Here is a 20,706-nt window from a genome sequence, read left to right on the forward strand (position 1 = left end):
TTTTTTATGAAAAACTAGTTGTTAACTACAACTAAAACTATATATATACATATATATATATATAGTCAGTAATTGAAATGAAGATGAAATAAAGTAAAATATAAATACTGGATTAAAAAATGCTAACTTAAAAGAAAATTTTAAATGACAGAATTTTTGGGTGAACTAGCCCTTTAAACTTAATTGCTTATTTCATGCTTATAACTGAAATAAACAATTATGTTTAAAGGGATAGTTCACCCAAAAATGAATATTCAGTCATTGATTACTCACCCTCATGTCGTTCTAAACCTGTAAGACCTTTGTTCGTCTTCGGAACACAAATTTAAGATATTTGATGAAATCTGAAAGCTTTCTGACCCTGCATAGACAGAATTGTTATTTTAGTTTTCTTTGCACAGAAAAGGTATTCTTGTAGCTTCGTAAAACTGAAGTTGAGCCAATGATGTCACATGGACTGTTTTATTGATGTCCTTACTATGTTTCTGGACCTGGGAACATTACAGTTGTGTTAATGCAGGGTCAGAAAGCTCTCAGATATCATCAAAAATATATCAGTTTGTGTTCCAAAGATGAACAATATATATATTAGTAGAAAAATTACATCAACTAGAGAGTATAACCAATGTGTCAAATGTGGTGAGATGCGCTGTATAGTGGTCTCTGGTGACACAAAGCGAGACAGCATTTTATTTAAACTTTATTTAAACTATTCATCATCTGCTCACATAAATGTATGACTTTTACTGACAGATATATGTTGCCGTAGTAGAGTAAATAAGTAGAGCAAATAAAGTAGAGCATATAATATAAATATCAAACTAGAATTATGATTTATTGCTTTGGTTATACAATGTGATGCATAATATAACTGCAAAGACCTTAATGTATTTTGATGGTTAAGACAACATACATTAGAAAAGCAATATAATAGGATTTCTAGTGAGATGTGACATAAATATATCTCAGACCTTGCTATAATACACTGCCCATGTTTTTCTTTGAGGATTGCGTGGAGAAGAAACACCACCATTCATCAATCCATTAAAGCGTGTGCTAGCATTGCTACGTATATTCATAAAACCATTTTGTTCTATGCTAAAGCTAGCATTCTCATATCCCTTGTCTAAATTGCTTTGGCCGATATCAAGGCCAGGATTCACATAACCGCATTTGAAGCCATTTTGTCCTTCAATAAGGTTAGTTTTATCACAGATATTTTGGTCTTGATTTTTATTAGCATTCATGCTACAATCGCCATTTTGTTCAGTGCTAGCATCTCCATACTTTCTCAGACTCAGCGGAGGTTTGCACGTGTGCCAGTCCCACAGCACCTTATTCATGGTGTCTTGACGCCGAACGCCCATCAGTTTGTCTTCTTCTGTATGAGGTTTATCGTCCTCATCGTCGCTATCATCTCCACATGAATGATCATGAAAGCTTTGAATCTCACCGCTAACATCCTCAAAGTACTGCTTGATGCAGATCTTGGCAAAAGTTTTAGCATGTTCTGTGCAAGTCTCATCAAACATCTTGCGCTCTGTGTCTACGTAGTGGGACCAGTATTTGGTTTTGAGAAAGGCGGCCTGAGTGAAGCAGGGACGAATGGCTCTGATCAGAAATGCAGCGATTGTGATGATCATCAAGAATAACCATCCAAAAGCCTGGAACATTTAGAATACAGACAAAAAAAAAATTATGTATTAGTAACATTGTTATTTTCAGCCTCATTGTACAGTGCCATTAAAAATACTACATTTTTAAGTTCGTCTATGCCAATAGGTTTAGGCTTGTTCAGAGTGCTAAATTTTTGCCAACATTTTAAGCAGCCATGGTTCTTTGAGTATTTTCTTAATTCCTTTTGTCAACAATATATGTGTGTGTGTTAGTTTTGTTATATGTTAATAACATTTATACATTTCATTTTTAGTTATTTTAGTACATTATGTTAAACTATATGAAAATAAGAAATGCTGCCTTGGCAGCTAACGTAAATAGGTTTAAGATTTTTTATATAATGTAAGTTACCATTGTTTTAAGTACAAAAATGTTACAAATGTTTTATTTAATTTACAGTTTTTTACACTGTGTAAATGTTTTTTTTTATTTTTTTAAACTTGCAGAATTACACTTTTTAAACACCTTTTCCACATTTCTGAAGACAAATTAATTATTTATTACAATGTATTTTTTTTTATGTAATTCTACTACTTTCATTTTGAATTAAAGGAATAGTTCACCCAAAAAAGTGAACTCAACCTCTTGTTGTTCCAAACCTTGCAAGACAGTAATCTCAAACTCAATTCTTGGAGGCCTACAGCTCTGCACAGTTTAGTTCCAACCAACTCACGCTTGCTTGGAGGTTTCTAGTAATCCTGAAGAACTTGATTGGCTGGATCAGTGTGTTTGATTAGGGTTGGAGCAAAACTGTGCAGATCTGTGTTCCTCCAGGTATTGAGTTTGAGACAACTTTTGTAAGACCTTCGTTCAACTTCGGAACACAAATTAAGATAATTTTTGATGAAATCAGAGAGCATTCTAAATGAATACTTTCTGTCATTATTTTTGTTTTCTTTGCACACAAAAAGTATTGTGTGCATCTGTTCCACCACTGATGTCACATGGAGTATTTAAATGACGTCCTTGCTAATTTCTGGGCCTTGACCGTGGTAGTTTCCTTACTGTCTATGGAGGGTCAGAAAACTCAGCTTTCATCAAAAATATCTTAATTTGTGTTCCGAAGATGAAAAAGGGTATTACTGGTTTGGAATGACATGAGGGTGATTAATTAATGACAGAATTTTCATTTTGTAAACTATCCCTTTAGTACCAAGCAGTGGCAAATACTACAGTAAGCAGTACTACATCATCTTACCTGTGAAATACAGCATATGTATCTGGTGGCGGCCTCTCTCGATAGGATGTGCTGGCCATCATATATATGCTTGCATGGTATTTTGGCCAGTGTTCGTAAGAGTTGCTCCTGAGACAATCCATGTCCACTTACATTCTTGCCAAATTCCGTCATGTCCAGGTCCATACTGTAGGCACACAGGAAGCTTTTACCATCCATCAGAGTCACTGATATCCAAACGGCTGGTGCGATGAGCGAACGCTGGGATATGGACACACACATGTACCGAATTACTGCAGGGTCCTTCCTCCTCAGTCCCACCGGCCGTTTCCACTCCTCCGCCAGCATCGAGATATTGTTGTTTAGTACAAAACCCAAAAGAAAGAACCATATAGGTGGAATAACTAGCATACTGATACCGTATGAGTAGTTGTATTCAGGGATACAGGGACAGTTGAATTCAAAAGACGTGTAGAGCTGAGCACTCGCCAGTGCCATGACACCACAAATGCCATTCATAAAAGACTCTTGGTTGGACTGGAGAATCTGGGCCATCATACGGAATTTATCCATGTTGATATCTTGGATTGGTCTATCTGGATATTAACCTGTATGTGAAAAAAATGTTTGTTACTTGAAGGGTAAATATTGATATTTTACATGCAGAATGTCTTTCTTTAAAAAAGATATCTAAAATCTTAAAAATATATATAAAGGTCCTGGGGGTTGGGAGTGTGTGTGTGTGTGGGGGGGGGGGGGGGGGGGGGGGGGTGTTTGCAGTGATACAAACAAACTTTTTTCACTGTAAAAAAAACTTTTGTGCAGTAGAAAGGTTCCATTAATGTTAAAAGTTCTTCATGCAACCACAGATGTACAGTGGCACCACACAACGGAAACGAGCCACAAAATGGAAACAAGCCACAACATAACGGAGGCAAGTCACAACATAACATAAATAGGCCACAACAGAAAGGAAACAAGTCAAAACACAATGAAAACAAGCCGCAACACAAAGAAATTAGCTCAACACAACAAAATCTGTCCTATGTGGTATGCTGAGATGATTTAATTGTGTTGCAGAGATTTTGTTGTATTGTGGAGATTTTGTTGTGTTGTGCACTACTGGGCTACCGTATAGATGCAAATAAAATTATGTATAAAGTCAATTTAGAATTAAATGAATAATGAAAAATGGATAATATTTGTTAACAGGAACTAGCAATGAACAATACCAGCATTTATCAATCTTAGTTCATGTTAATCTAAACATTTACTAAAACAAGTTTAAAAGGTCAAAAGTAAAAATTTGTTAATGCACTGAGAGCTAATTTTTTATGAACTAACATTATTAAGTTAATATATCCCGCAAATATACATTACTCTATTTAGTTAAAGCATTAACTAATGTTAACAAATGAGACCTTATTGTAAAGTGTTAACAAAAAATGTACAATATGCAGTAAATTGTAGACATTTTTAATTTTTTATAAATAATTAGACTAAGTACTGTAAATAGGGTCACAAGACAATTCACTGAATAAATTATTAAGAAATAAAATATAAAACTTTGTCTACTTACTGAATTTTGCAATGTGCTGCCAAATATTCATCCGACTGTAAAAGCAAAGGATTTTGTGTTTTCTGTTTCAGCCCTCATTATCTCTCTTTGACAAACAAAACAAAATACACACCTTCTTCCACGTGATGCGAAAGATTCTAAAGCTTGCAGGTGAAAATGTGAATCTGCTGATATCCTAAACTTCTGTCTGTTTGTATTTTGTCCTAGCAAACATCATAATTTCAGTATCAAATTTTTTTTATTTTTTTTTTTATCATAGTTTATATGGTTGATTGTATGTATTTACATAGATGGCGATACCATGGGAACAGGCGGTGTGGTTCAGAGATCATGCAAAGGCATTGCCTCTCCCATTTCAAAATAAATCCTCTGTGGGATTGCAGGTACAGTTGGTGGAAAACCTTAACTATACACTCTATTGTTAGCTATACAGTATGTAGTGAGTACAACCTAGCAGAATATATGCATACCAGTGCTAATGAAACTGATGATTGAAGGTGGAAGAGAGTGCTATTCATTCACTCCCCCCACTGACAATTCCTGCCGTTGCTGGGAATTGAACCCGCAACCCTCAGGTTACAAGTTGATTAGGCCATGACTGCTCAAGTAGTTATCATCTCCCCTGAAGGGCTTGACTGGACAAAGGTTCATCAACTTGATTAATAAACCACGATGCATCCCAGAAAACATTATCAATGGGATTTTGATTCACCTCAATGAATACATATCAGTTCACCAAAAGGGTTTGCAGAGTCAGCACCTATAGCCACATGGTTAGTGTGGTGACACATAGCACAACTTTGCTCAGGGTGACCCAAGTGCAATTCCCATCCTGTCCCCTTTGCTGATCCCTTCCCCCTCTATCCAATCAAAAATGCTTTCCTGTCTAATCTCTACTGTCCTATTCAGTAAAAGCATAAAAGCCCATAAATATAACTTCACATTTTGCTCATATTCGTTTACCACTTCATACAGACACATTCCTTTATTCCTGAAGGTAAAGAATCATTCAAAAACAGTCTATTACCATACCATCACGAAATTAAACCCAATCAATAAAAACCAAAAAAAAACCTAAGGATAAAACAAAGCTAAAGGATTGCAATTATTTGAGTGATCAAAGACTTGCGTCTTAGCAAGGTAAGTGGACACAAGCACCATTAAAGCAAATCAATTTTAACAACAGTTTTTAACTTCAGAGAGTCCACATGCTTCATTGCTGTGGCATGAGCCTCAGCTGGCAGAGACTATTGAGACTTCAGAACAACTTTGTTCTTACAAAGAACAGAATTGTATTTTTAATAAAAAATAATAATATTTCTTGGTGTATATTTGAATATTTTAGTTGATTCTAAAGTTTCTGGAATTAATGGTTTGAAATGCACCACTAATGGGTTTATTTTGATTACTGAGCGATTTACAATTTATCTTTTGGTCCATACACAGCTATTAGACAAACTTGCATTTAAAAAAAATAAAAGAGGAAGGGTTTTATGACAGCACAGTGTTAAGGAAGTGTTCTGTCAAACTCAAACTCTGACAGAGTACATTCTGTGTGAGAAGCAAAAACCTAACAGAGCTCTACAAACTACACTGAGAAAAATTTGCGCTTAAATTTGGGGTTCTGAATGGTAAGTTGTTTAATCACATAAAAAATATCCATTAAGCAGTAGTGGATGATTTAAATGAAATAATATTTCAGAATGATGGACACTGGTGCTACTGGAACTTTAAGGCAGTAATATATTTACATTTACATTTACATTTAGTCATTTAGCAGAAGCTTTTATCCAAAGCAACTTACAAATGAGGATAATGGAAGCAATCAAAATCAACAAAAGAGCAATGATATGCAAGTCTCAGCTTAACGCAGTACACATAGCAAGGGCTTTTTAAATAATATAATAAATAAAAAGAATAGAAGAATAGAGCAAGCTAGTGTTCGAGAGCTTTTTTGCTTTTGTTAATTGTATAATAAATTAAAATAAAACTGATAGAAAACAAATAAACTGATAGAAAACGGCTGCTCGGATTGAGTTGGGGAGGTCATTCCACCAGTTTAAAAGTCTGTAAGAGTGATTCTTTGGGATGGGGTGCAGAGCCAGTGGTGTTTTTGTAGGCAAATCGATGCCTCAACTTTTTAATTATCAAAAATTTTATATTATTATTATTTCAAAAGCGATTCAATATTCATTTTTTTATTGCTAATGATGTTGTTTATTAATATTTTCAAAGAAAATATACAGCTTTGTGTGCTAGAGCTAACTTTTTTCATTCATAGGATGGAGGACACATTATTAAAAGTTTTTGTTGTGATCATCAGTCTGCTCCTCTCAAAGGATCACAATGTCCTCCACAACCAAGATGATGAAATTATGGTGAGCATGCAAGACCATGAGCACTTTCTGTTGGAGGAGGGGGCAAAGCTAAAACATGGGGAGCACAGTGTTGCCATGAAGCTGCCACATTAAATTCAGGAAGAGTCACAAAGTCATCGCAGGGTGCCGAAAGGAGAGGGGGACACATCAGATGTTCAACAAATTACGCCAAATGACAAGACCACAGTGCTGCGTGAGGAGCAAATGTCCCCAGTGGGAAAGCAAAATGACTTCCACCAAAAGGCATTTGCACCAGATGACCAGGAAATATTGGATAATGACACTGAGAAACAGATCTTGCATATGTCAAAGGAAGGCCTAACACATGATCATGTCAAAGAGGACCAGTCAGGGCCCACTGTGGACCAGAATGTTCTCAGGGGGATGCGGCACACCCGGAAAAACCACAATCTGACTGGACTGACATCCATCACGAACATCAAGTTGATCAGGGATTATTCATTGACCAAAAAATACCAACTTCAAGTCAAAGGTTGACAACGATAACTCAAGGGAAACAATCTAGTGACCAAGAGGACACATACAGTTGGTACTTTTGGAAGACACTCTCCTTGATTGAATTTTTTTGTATTTTAAAAAATTTATTCAGAAATGTTTCCAAGATGCAAAGTAAGATGCTGAGATGCCTAAACACGTCCCAAGTTTCAGATCTTGATTCCAAGACCTTAACTAGCTTCCATAACCAGTGTATCCTGGTTCCACCCAGTCACCGTTGGCAAACTTGTGAGTTTGTAGAGGGTTTTGTGAATGACCTGCTGGAAGCTGTTCGGACATGGAGATTGAGGACTTTGTTGGCGTTGGGAGCTTATACAAGCAATGGGCTTCAAGAAAGTGCTTTAGTGTGTGACATACATGTACCCGTTGTCCATCCAAAGCCATATACTTTTGAGTTTGAGCTTTCGAAAGAAAGTAGAGGTTCTTCAACCATCCAGTACTGTTGCAGAGTCAAGATGGTCAAAGGCGATGCCAGTTCAAACATCTGCCCTTGCAACAATTCCAGCTTAGATGATGACGATACGTTGTGTCTTCTACATCCAGATAAAACAGATAATGTGACTGAAAAGTACATTAAGGGCATTCTATGCCAAGAAAATAACTCATATCTTGCTAAAATGTATGTTCTGAAGTGGTTTAAGACAGTCGTTAAGAAAGCATGGGATGAGATCAGCTACAAGTATGAGTTTGACCTCCTATTCCAGAATAGAGAAAACCCTGGAAGTCTCAAAGTTCGTTTCAGGTCAGGTCGGGTCATACCGTTTAATCTCACATATTTGGTCAGATTTAAAGACTGGTACATCTGATCCCGTATTCTCCCTCTGCCATATTCTCAGACACCCATTGGTCTGAATGTTTTATGCGCTATGAAAACGCCCTTCAACACATAACTAAAACGCTTCCAGACAATGCATGCCATATTCATTGCCTACAGATCCTTTTCTTCCTACACAAACACCAGACTGGCCTGACTGGACCATGTGGGCTAACAAACTACCACTTGAAGAATGCAGTGTAACATCTTCTAGTCCACAGAACCTTATCTTGGGACCCTGAGCAGATGGCTTGCAGACTTCATGATATGCTGACTTTCTTAAAGCAGAAACTTAAAAAAAAGAAACTTAAAGCTAAATCATTAAACTCTGGTTGGGGATCCTCTCATTCCTAGTGAGATTAGATTTCCAGAAGAATTCAGAGTGGGAAAACTTGTTTCTGCCATTGTCAAATGAAGAGTTGTACTTAAAAACAAATAGACACTTACTGGAGATGATTAGAAACATGCCAGTTCTGATATATGAATATGGGTCAATGAGAAACATTCCATAAGAAAACAAATTATAATTTTAAGAAATGCTTAGCCGGAAATTCTTAAATGTTCTTTTGCTCAGTTCATTATTTCATAATGCATCTACTGTTTTGGTGACAAATGTTAGGAAACAAACTAATTTGTGAATTCAGGCATAACTGCATAGTTAGAACTTTTAGAGTCCCTAAGAAATCCGTCTTCAGTAAAAGACATCCTCTTAGTAATCATCATCTGATTCCCAGAACAGCTCAAAGTCATCAGGCAGGGACTCTTCAGATGAAAGAGGTGATGAGGATTCTGGGCCCATCTTCAAATTCCAAAACTGGTGATCATTGTCTTAACTGATGAAAACAAAAATATGTTATCACCAAGTAAAAATTTGGGTAGGCTTAAGTCAAACTTTATTTCATTTAGGAAGTTAATCCATTTGTACAGACCAGATGCAACTGGAGGAGCAGGACATGTAGGAATCACAAGTATAGCTCAGTATACTGCACACAAATCTACAATTACTACTCTCAGACTTGGGAAGATGAATTTAAAACTTAAGAAAAAGCAAACAAACTGTTTAAAAATAGAATATACAAAGGGAATCTAATCATTATTGCAGAAATATTTCACATTGTGGGAGTACATTTTTGCTCCTTATGTCCTTGAAAACTCACTTCTTGGTTAATGTGTTATACATGCATAACTTGGCACTTGGTTTGGTCCAAAGCCCAAATCACAATATATAAAGTCTACAAAAGGAGGAGAGGAGTTTTAAAGAGGTCAAGCAAACCAGGAATTAATACATGTTTCATGCTTTTACCATTTTGGGCTGTGGCAAAGAAGCCATGTTTCTTTGAAGAAAAACTGCAAGACAAAGTCTCACAGTCAACTTGTTAACACAGGTGTGGAACTCCATCAGAATGCTGTTCTAGATGTCCAGGCATCTACATACACATAGATTATATTGGAATGGAATGGAAACTGTGTAATTTTTCACCATTGTAACAGTCAATTTAAACAACTTATTCTTAATGAGAAGGAGGAAGAGGGAGGATTAATTTATCCATTAGTAATTGTTTGGATCATTGTCACTTGCTAATTTGGTGGTGGGGGGTAATGTTTTTTAAATTAAAGATTACAAGTGCCAAATTAAGTTTTGTAATGCAGTGAATGGATTACTTATTAAACAAATAAGAAAATCAATTTTGATTTAATGTGGACTTTAATACAATGACGCAAGAAAATCAAACTTAAAATTGTACCATAAACAATGACACTAAAAGTTTGTGGAAACAGCAACGCAAACTGACTTCATAAATCAGTATGAAAAGACCATATTTACCCATAATTCTCAACCACAGAATACTTCTCCATTGACTGAGGTTTGGGAGAGGATGTGACAAACCACTTTTCAGGCCCTGCGGCCTTTGGTTTCACAGGATATTGGTTTGCCAAGGACAAAACTCTGGCCATCAACAAGCAAGTTCCAAGATGCTAAAACTACCAATCAGTTTACATTATGAAGTAATATTACATCAGTTCAGACTAAGTATAAATTAATCTCAATCAACAGAATTTGGGGCACAATGCAGATTATCACAAGCCATAAATTTGCATTGTCCCTCAACGCAACAAGGAAGTACAGTAAATGGGGCCAATCTTGGGTAACTTTAACAGAAATGTGAAGCTTACAATTTTATTAAAAAGGTCACTCAAACAATGCATTTGTGTTATAAATGAAGAAAAAAAAATCTAATAAATAACGATATACCATCCATTGCCATGTTTGAGAGCCCTGCAAGACTTTGTAGCCCCCTGTACTTGGTTCCACCTACATGGTCCCAGCCACCTTGGCTATGAATACAACCTGATAAGAGCGATGAAACCTTAGAATTAAACATTAATGAATAAATAAGCCACGAGAAACTGAATTTAAAAGTATTTGGTGATTTAGAACAGAAATGAAAAAAACAGTTTAATTTGTGTAGCTATAATGAATTGGCATCGAAAATGGCAGTAACCCAGTAAAAGCTGGTTTATAGTGAAGCATGTTTGTGTAAGTCACCTGATTTGCATCCAATCCACTTTTGGACTGAATATGCACTCTGCAGTAATAACATGATTGGTGACTATGGTCCATGCTGATAGCTCCGGGGCAGTTTTTTAGTTCTCATTTCCATAAACATATTAAATAGCAGTAGAGCACAGTGGTTGGAAATCTGTTTATCCTTCAGTACCTTGTGCTTCCTCCTCTCTTTATAGAGAACGTGGTTCATGGATATTTAGAGCCATTTAGAAAGAAGGTGGAAATGGCGGGGATGCGTTTTCCACACATTTGTAGAACCTGGGAGCAAGGAATATATAGAGCCTTATTGTAATAAAATATAAATATTTGGTGCCAGATATTGATTTTCGTCTTGAATAGAAAAGAACAGCGATATATCGCCACCCCTAAAAATAGCATTGTTGCATGAATAATAAACAACTGATAAAATGATCCATTCCTAACTATGGAGCCATGCTTTCAGGTACATTCCTAATCCTGTGAAACATTTTTGGCTGTTGACGTTAATAACGCGTTTTTATGTCGGTAATAATTTCACCAACAACAAAGCTAATATTCTCTCTGAGTTTCAATGTTCCATTATGAAAATTAGCCACAGTTTTTACAGGAATAAAACCAAAAATCATGGCTCTTGTAGCCATGGCAACCACAAATTAACCATGGTTTTGTTACTTTAAGTAATAATTTACAATGAAGTAATTTAAAAATAAAATAAAAACAGACCTAAGACAACAATAGCGTTTCAAATAACTTGAAATGCATTGAATAAAAACAATGAGGCAATAATAACGGGTAAATGAATAACTATATGGTTTCATTCAATAACACTGTTAAAATACATAATGTAATACAAAATAAACAATTTATGTACATTGCATGTTATTACAAATGCCTGCAAAGTGCCATTCAAATGCTGCAGCTACACTTAAAGGACAATTAAATCAGTGTAGGCTATTGACCAAACATTTGCTTCAAATATCTACTTAATCTATCATTTTTGGCCACCTCTTTGCTATATATAGATGACACAGCCTCTATAATTTCTTCAACAAATCAACATGTTATCATCACAACCGGGACGAAAAATAAAAATGGTTTTAGTAAAACTACTTTATTTTCTTTTGCATGATTTCTGAATGCTTGAAACTATAAAATCAATCATCTATATTATTAAAATAATATAGCCATAGGTAACTCTAGATTTGTAATTTGTAAATAATACAATTTATTTACTGTTATATTTTATCAAAGTTCTATTTTGACCCCTGTAGTAGTTTTTATATAGTAGTCAATTATATTTGAGGGAGGGGCACAACAATACAATCAGTGTTGCCAAGTCTGCGGTTGTCCTGTGGAATTGGGCTACTTTAACACTGTTGCCGCAGGTTGTTTTTTGTGTCCGCGGGTCTAAGAGACCCAAATAATGCGATATTTAGCCCCTGAGATGCTAATTTACCAGGGAGCCCCACCAAAAAAACTTGTATTTTACCCCCCCCAATGTGATTTTTAACATGGTCCGCGCTCGAAACGCAATTGGGTTACATCTGTGTGGCAAATCTGTGACTGTATAGGTTATGTTTTGGGGTTGGAACCTCGAGGGGAGTTCACCCTCGTCCAAAAACCTCACAAAAGCTGATTGCGTGTATAAGCTTGTTGCGAAGTGTGTTGATATCGCTGTATTTGGGAAGAATTAATCTGCCAAAACAGGTCTGGGCCTCTGGCAGTCGGTCATCTGCATCAGGACTGTCTAACAGTAGAATCTTCAGAGAGCGCTTTGAGAAACCTCCCACAGGTACACGGTCCGTCCCATACAAGAAAACTAGAGAAAAATAAATAATATGAGGATGTGAAGGCATAATAATGATATTCCTTATGTAGATGCATCAAGACATTCATATGTTCAAGACAAAACCTACTCAGAAATTTCCTCTTGTTCTCCTCAGAGAGCTCAAAGAAAACAGTCCAGAAGTTCTTGATGAGCTCATCAGAGGCAGAGCACTTTTCATAGGAAGCACACTGAAGAGAAAGTAGAAAAACTCAGGTACTGTGAAATATTTAAAACGTCAAGAATTGGCAAGTTTCTTGAACACGTTTACCAGCTGAAGCTCCTTCCACTCGTATTGACGGGAGCCTTTGAAAAGCTCCTGGAGTTCCTCGGGGTGGAACATGCTCCAGGCATCAAGTGGACAGCCCTTATAGAAACCTCTTGAAAAATGTTTGAACTGTTTCTTTACGGACTTGTTGAAAACGAAGTTCACATACAAATCCACATACTTCTGTCTGGGGAAAAAAAAGTTCTTTCTTTGCAATGCACAAAAGGAACATTTACAGCGGGGGTCACCAGACTTGGTCCTAGAAAGGCTGGTGTCCAGCAGTGTTTAGCTCTGACTTACCTCAACACACACTTGCCTTGAAGTTTCAAGTATACCTAGCAAGACCTTGATTAGCTAGTTGAGGTGTGTTTGATTAGGGTTGTGTCTAAACTCTGCAGGACACCAGCGCCCCAGGAACAAGATTTCTGACCCCAGATCTATAGCATCTATAGATTAATTTGCCGTTTTATGTTGTTTTGTCATGTATGTATTTCAGAAGTAATGCATAATTAAATTAAGTCTATTATAACATCAAGAGGTAATTTAGAAAATGATCTTTTGCTAGTTATAAACTTTGGCTGAATGGATAGATAGTTTCTACCTATTAGCTTTGGTCACTTGAATTTGATCTCCGTTTGGAATTAGTTTTTTTCCTTTGACCTGAAAGAGGTAAATAACAGGACAAATGTAAGCATTTAAGCAACAGCTGTGCACACTTTTATACAAATGAACCATAGAAACTGTATTACCGTGAAATCCAAAAAGAGCATATCCACTACTTCATGCTCGTCCTCCTCAAGAAGGCTTTTTAAACTTCTAATGAGATTTATGAAATACAGTTATGACCTGCTCTGAAACACTACTGTGAAGCCTACAGCATAAAAAGTCTAATGTCTCGTAGTCTTTAATCGTTTACCTGGCCTCCACAGGAGACAGTTCCTCCAGATCATTCAGAGTGGGACTCTGCTGGAGGAGTTTCTTGAACAAGGCCAGTGGGAAGTCAATGTTTATATAATGACGGTTGTAGAGCGCCATTCCACAAATAACACCAAGATAGTAAAAATCTCTATTAGCTTGCATGCCCTGAAAAGACACAAGTATGTGATATATTTAGAAAGACCACATTAGAAAGAATGAATCCTTGGTGTAAAACTTACATCAGGATTAAACCAAACAAGTGAACTCTCATGGACTTCCAGCACCTTCTTCTCCCATTTCAGAAGAGATTGGGAAAGGAGAGAGAAGAATTCTGCCGATAAACCCCTCATATCTACTCCATTCTCCCCAATGAACGTCACCTGGACAGGAAATTTTCATTAAAATACCATATCCGACATTTCAACTCTGATTTCAATTCTGTAATTCTTTTACCTGCAATGGATTACGAAATGTGTGGTTTTTTTGTCTGAGATACGTAAGTGTGTCCAACCACACTGATTCTCTGTTTATGTGCAACATATTGCCATTGGCCCTGGGTTTGAAGAGTTGCCACTGTAAGTACTAAGAAGAGTAAAATAATGTTGGCTTTTAAAGGGGTAGTATGCAAATTCTGTCTAATTCAAATCTGTATGGCTTAATTTTTTCTGCGTAACACAAATATTCTGAAGAATGTTTGTAATTATTGTAACCAAACAGTTTGGTGCCCATTGACTTCCATTATATTGTAGAAAATAAAGTTAGTTCTAATAACATACAGTAGCACCGTTGTGCTTTGGGCTTCCCATGTTGGAGTCCCGGCTCGCAGACCTTTCCCAATCCCACCCCCTTCTCTCTCTCCCACATCCTATCTAAATACTCGTAATAAAGACAAAAATAAATCTTTTTTTTTAGGAGAAGAAATGATGACAGAATTTTCATTTTGGGTGAACTTTGGCTTAAAATCACAGTTGTTTGGCATATTCATGTATGGGATATGTATGACTGAGTACATCCTCATGTCTGGCACTCACATGAAACATTCTCCGTTTAGAAACAGTGTCAGCCACAAAAGGGAACTTGACCAATATTTCAATGGTTCCCTGAAAGAAAAATGCAGTAAAGTAATATAAGATTTCTGGTAGTTATTGCTATATGTAATGCAAATCTATGTGAAATGTACCGATATGTATCATGTCCGAAGCCTTCAATACCTACAAAGTAGTAATCTTTCAATTTCAGCATATCCTGACAATCATCAGTCATAGCAGACTGCAATAGCAGAAATAACTGCACTAACAGATCCTTGAAGGTGGCTTGCAGCTATTGATGCAAAAAAAAGAATTCTGTGGTGATTTGGTTTTCCTCTAAATTCTCTTTGTGCAGCAGAATTCACTATTGCTTTGGTTCTTACCGTATCTAGTAGATCACAGATCTCATGAATGATGAAATCCCTGTTTGGGATGTCTCTGTTGGCACTGCAGCGGACCTTCACAACAAAGTATAAACAACTATTATACAGTGATAGATTAAATTACATTTTTGATCCAAAAAAGCTTTTTTTTTGTTTTTTTTTTAAAGGCACCTGATAGATCATCTGAAGTATCTTCAAAAACCTCTTCAGGCGTCTAGTTATGTCATAGCCCATTTTACCACAAGAAATCTGGCCAATCAGCTCAGCAGATGGTCTGCGAAATAACCTCACCAGGCCTTTGAGCCAACCATCAGGAATTTTGGACCAGTACTTCTCTGAGAATATAACATACAAAAACTTAAGACAAATAGAGCAAAGCCAAAAACACAAGTCAAAGGCTGAAAGTTCTCCCAGCTTTACCTAACACCTTGTGAGCATCGGGATCCAGCTGAAGGATTTTGGAGGCCAGAGCTTCAGTGAGTTCGGTTCTTTGTTGTTTCTTGAGACGTCTGATGAGCTCAGGGAGGAGAAGATAAACTCTCAGCGATTCCTCACCAACTGGATTAGGATTCAGAGATCGCAGCATCTGTTCAACCACCTTCACTGCCTGAGATACAAAAACTATTAGCTGCATCTTATTGTTTATAATGTTATTAACATTTTTAATGTTTATAAATGTACACCATTACCTCTGACATCAAGCTTTTATTCTCTGATAACTTTGCAAAGGATGTTTTAACCAGAGCAAAATCCAAACTACAATGCTCTTCAGACGTCTGATAATGATCATCACAACTACAAAAACAGACATTTAGATTAATATCTGCAACGGAAGGAGGCACAAATATGAGAAAATATTAAAAAGAACTACTTCATTTTACTTCATTTTGAGAAAACTTCCATTCAGAGAGGCAGCGGAGGAGAACACTGCATTTATTTCCCTGTAAATAACAAAATACTTTTACAAATTCTTTCTGAGTCCATTTTTTAATGCATAAATATATACAATTGCTCATTTATATTATATTAGGGTACAACCATTTATACATAATAGTTAATAATCTCTTCTATTTAACAGTAAGTTTAAAAAGGACAAATGTATTAAGGTTGTGACTTTTCACATGCAATTTCCCAGTATTTCAAAAATGGCATGGGAATAGTATACATAAACTCTGAATTTATATCAGTATCAGTAAATGGAAACACTCTATGAAACACTCACTGCTTTATTGTTGCCCATGGATCAGTTCCAGACAGCCATCGGTCAATCATTTTGTCGTTTAATGTCAAAACCCTTCTACTTGGATTGGGTTTGCCCTTACTTTCAAGTTCCTACAAAATTCAAGTAACATGAGTAAACAGTGCAGCAATAATTTATGTTAAACTATTAATGAATGAAAACTACCATGTCCTACTTTGAAAAACAAGGCAAAGGAATGATTCTCCCCAGCGATGATTTTTTCAATCGTATATTCACGATTACATTCTGTGTGCAACAAATACTTTGTTTAGATCTTTGAGCATCATCATGAATAATATAAAATATTTATAAAAAAAATACCCTAATCCTAAATTATGACTTTTACAGGTGCTGGTCATATAATTAGAATATCATCAAAAAGTTGATTTATTTCACTAATTCCATTCAAAAGTGAAACTTTTATATTATATTCATTCATTACACACAGACTGATATATTTCAAATGTTTATTTCTTTGATGATTATAACTGACAACTAAGGAAAGTCCAAAATTCAGTACCTCAGAATTATAATATTGTGAAAAGGTTCAATATTGAAGACACCTGAAAATTAGAATATTACTTAAGACCAATACAAAGAAAGGATTTTTAGAAATTTTGGCCAATTGAAAAGTATGAACATGAAAAGTATGAGCATGTACAGCACTCCATACTTAGTTGGGGCTCCTTTTGCCAGAATTACTGCAGCAATGCGGCTTGGCACAGAGTCGGTCAGTCTGTGGCACTGCTCAGATGTTATGAGAGCCCAGGTTGCTCTGATAGTGGCCTTCAGCTCTTCTGCATTGTTGGGTCTGACATATCGCATCCTCCTCTTCACAATACCCCATAGATTTTTTATGGGGCTAAGGTAGGGCGAGTTTGCTGGCCAATTAAGAACAGGGATACCATGGTCCAGGTACTGGTGGTAGCTTTGGCACTGTGTGCAGGTACCAAGTCCTGTTGGAAAATGAAATCTGCATCTCCAAAAATTTGGTCAGCAGCAGGAAGCATGAAGTGTTCTAAAACTTCCTGGTATACGGCTGTGTTGACCTTGGACCTCAGAAAACACAGTGGACCAACACCAGCAGATGACATGGCACCCAAAAAACCATCACTGACTGTGGAAACTTTACACTGGACCTCAAGCAACGTGGATTGTGTGCCTCTCCTCTCTTCCTCCAGACTCTGGGACCCTGATTTCCAAAGGAAATGCAAAATGTACTTTCATCAGAGAACATAACTTTGGACCACTCAGCAGCAGTGCTTTTTGAAGCAAGACGCTTCTGATGCTGTCTGTTGTTCAAGAGTGGCTTGGCACAAGGAATGCGACAGCTGAAACGCATGTCTTGCATACGTCTGTGTGTAGTGGTTCTTGAATCACTGACTCCAGCTGCAGTCCACTCTTTGTGAATCTCCCCCACATTTTTGAATGGGTTTTGTTTCACAATCCTCTCCAGGGTGCGATTATCCCTATTGCTTGTACAATTTTTTTCTACCACATCTTTTCCTTCCCTTCGCCTCTCTATTAATGTGCTTGGACACAGAGCTCTGTGAACAGCCAACCTCTTTTGCAATGACCTTTTGTGTCTTGCCCTCTTTGTGTCAATGGTCGTCTTTTGGACAACTGTCAAGTCAGTAGTCTTGCCCATGATTGTGTAGCCTACAGAACTAGACTGAGAGACCATTTAAAGGCCTTTGAAGGTGTTTTGAGTTAATTAACTGATTAGAGTGTGGCACCAGGTGTCTTCAATATTGAACCTTTTCACAATATTATAATTCGGAGGTACTGAATTTGGGATTTTCCTTAGTTGTCAGTTATAATCATCAAAATTAAAAGAAATAAACATTTGAAATATATCAGTCTGTGTGTAATGAATGAATATAATATAAAAGTTTCACTTTTTGAATGGAATTAGTGAAATAAATCAACTTTTTGATGATATTCTAATTATATGACCAGCACCTGTACTTACCAGTTGGCAGATCCACAGGGAAAGGCACAGACTGGGCAATCATTTCTCCGTTTCCCAGCTGCCCTTGCAACCCACATCCAAATGAGTAGATCAGCTTTGACGTGACTGATACAAGTGTGTAGTGTCTTTATACAAGATAAAAAAAACTTTATTAAACTGAACTATACAAAGGCTTGTATTAGGACTCATATCTATCTTGTGAGGAATTATCTTGATGTTATGGTTGCATGAGATTTAAAAAATGTGCATACAGAAATCTGTAGTATTTCTCTGAACACTGACTGGTTACCAACAGTCTTTACCTCCCACACGTTACTTGTGACACTTCAGATCCCCACAGTTCTGCAACCACCCGCGGATGATGTTCATCTCTAAATGAGTTGTGCCCAAGCTGACCAGAGCCTCCGGATCCAAATGTGAACACTGTGCCACCCTAATGATACAGCCATAACATCAGCATCTATTTCAAAAATAAAATATAACAATACAAAAATTATACTCCACCTTTGATAAAGTGGCAGTGTGTTCTCCTCCACATGAAATGGACACAGTTTTTTTCCCATTCAGGCTATTTAAAATCGTTGGGACGTGTCTGTCTGTGGTCACAAGAATGGTGAATAGAATTTATTACTTCCAAATACATCATATTGATGCTGATGATATAGATATCTATTGCACAAATTTGGTACATTTAAATGTACTTTCTTACTATACTAATACTATATTAAGCTTTTGCATAATCAGACCTGTAGTGTCTCCGAGGCCTAGCTGTCCAGCAGAGTTCTTTCCCCATCCAAACACGACTCCAGAGAGAGACAACACAAAGCTGTGGTCTCCTCCAGCGCTGATCTGAGCCAGCGGGACCCCACTCAGACTCTGAACATGTTGAGCAGACGGAGAGCTGGGATGATCTTTCCTCAAACCCAGCTGACCGTGAGAGTTCTCCCCCCATACAAACACCTGACCATCTGAAAGAGCAACATTAGACCATCTGAAGTTTCAACATCTACACTCAAACCTCAATCAATTAATCTCAATCATGAGATGTTAAAAGATGAAAGCAAATGGCAGATGAAATAGTTGTGAGTACCGTTGGTTAGTGCCACTGAATGATGGTCTCCACATGCGATCTGAATCACTCGCCTGTTATCCAGACCTTTGAGAGACCTGCAGAGACAAGACAATCTGTCAGAAAGATATTTGCTATTATCATTAATGGTCATTTATACTGTCATATCTCCATAAACATACTTGCACACAGTAGATTTGTCCATGATGAGGACTTTTCCTAAATCAGAAAGAAGGACTGCACCATCTGCTCCACAGACAATCAGTCTGATTCTGTCATTCTTTAGCTGTAGTTGTACTGGAGGAGTATATAAAGTATTTTCATTTGTTCAACTTCTGTTCAGACTGTAAAATTAAACTACTTTCATTATGATGATGTCATCAATACACTTACATTAGGCTATATAATTCAGTAAATCATATACTTTCACACACAAACTTGGATTTGTAACTTTTTAAACTATGACATAAAGTGACATTTAGAGCATCATACTTAGTTTTCCATTATTACGATCTTCACTGCGCAATCTCAGAACCGAGACCTTTCCATCCCGGACAAATCCAGCAAAACTCCTTCCAGCTGACATGTCCTGGACATTTAATTTCGGACACACAGATTGTATTCCAGAATTGCCATGTCTGACTAGGTCAGGCTTCACCAGCCCCAAACCCTCTCTGACCAGCGCTCCCCAAAAACACAACATGATCACAGCTGATGCACGAGAAGAACAGACTCCTGAAGAGATTATCTGCAGTGCATCATGGTCTGAGGAACACACTCACATTAAACTGAAATCAAACACGAAAGTTAAAAAGGAAATGCTGACTTCAGACTAAACGAAACTTTTTCGATTTCCCCAAAAATGAAAGCGTTCGGAAATTGTATCTACCATGTTTGTAGTTTTTTAATACTGACCATCTAACCTATTGAAGTCCTTATTTCCGCGCCACTGAATAAAAATAAAAAGTCAGCAGTTATCTTATTTACATTTTATTCACTGAGGACAAATACGGATGAGGGATTACGATTTATTAGAAAAACGAAACCAAACCTTAAAGAGACAGCCTAGTTCACCCAAAAATGAAGATATTTATATTAATTCTTTACTCCCGTCTTGTTCGAAAATGTGACTTAATATTGCTTAAAGCACCACATTCTGACCGTTTTCACACAATTTGGCAGGCATGTTGTACTTACACTATATATATGGGCTATATCTATTTTGTACCAACATTCAGACTTGTCCAGCAGGTGGTGGTAATGCAACTAAAAGTTGTAGAGGATGATGACAGACATTATTTTACCAACTTCCCT

At 36.8% G+C, this 20,706-nt stretch overlaps 2 protein-coding genes and 1 long non-coding RNA gene across 4 annotated transcripts in view; 1 reads left to right on the forward strand and 2 right to left on the reverse strand.

Annotated features, from left to right (window-relative positions):
* LOC132143956 (uncharacterized) overlaps positions 1-13,317 on the forward strand; it is a 13,889-nt gene extending 572 nt beyond the window's left edge. Inside the window, exons 2-4 of one of the 2 annotated variants that reach the window (XR_009434303.1) lie at positions 4,724-4,816; positions 12,633-12,735; positions 12,820-13,317. This is a non-coding gene — a long non-coding RNA (uncharacterized LOC132143956). The remainder of the gene's footprint in view (positions 1-4,723; positions 4,817-12,632; positions 12,736-12,819) is intronic. The other variant, XR_009434302.1, reaches the window with a different exon arrangement.
* LOC132143170 (calcium homeostasis modulator protein 1-like) lies at positions 966-3,525 on the reverse strand. The gene is made up of 2 exons (XM_059553314.1): positions 2,876-3,525; positions 966-1,664 (listed from the first exon to the last, which is right to left on the reverse strand). The coding sequence occupies exons 1-2, from the start codon at positions 3,425-3,427 to the stop codon at positions 966-968; spliced, it is 1,251 nt and encodes a 416-aa protein (XP_059409297.1). The 5' UTR covers positions 3,428-3,525.
* On the reverse strand, positions 12,289-20,193 carry LOC132143950 (probable E3 ubiquitin-protein ligase HERC3). The gene is made up of 24 exons (XM_059554613.1): positions 19,885-20,193; positions 19,575-19,689; positions 19,414-19,490; positions 19,070-19,291; positions 18,828-18,919; positions 18,626-18,756; positions 18,324-18,448; positions 16,527-16,597; positions 16,334-16,443; positions 15,993-16,052; positions 15,801-15,906; positions 15,532-15,718; positions 15,283-15,446; positions 15,112-15,186; positions 14,916-15,020; positions 14,732-14,800; positions 14,154-14,282; positions 13,940-14,080; positions 13,699-13,865; positions 13,532-13,598; positions 13,384-13,442; positions 12,786-12,969; positions 12,606-12,705; positions 12,289-12,508 (listed from the first exon to the last, which is right to left on the reverse strand). Exons 1-24 carry the CDS (start codon positions 20,093-20,095, stop codon positions 12,294-12,296), a joined length of 2,982 nt encoding a protein of 993 aa, XP_059410596.1. The 5' UTR covers positions 20,096-20,193; the 3' UTR covers positions 12,289-12,293.
* Positions 20,194-20,706: the final 513 nt, after the last annotated feature.

This window comes from Carassius carassius, chromosome 7, assembly GCF_963082965.1.
Source record: "Carassius carassius chromosome 7, fCarCar2.1, whole genome shotgun sequence".
NCBI classification, from domain to species: Eukaryota; Metazoa; Chordata; class Actinopteri; order Cypriniformes; family Cyprinidae; genus Carassius; species Carassius carassius.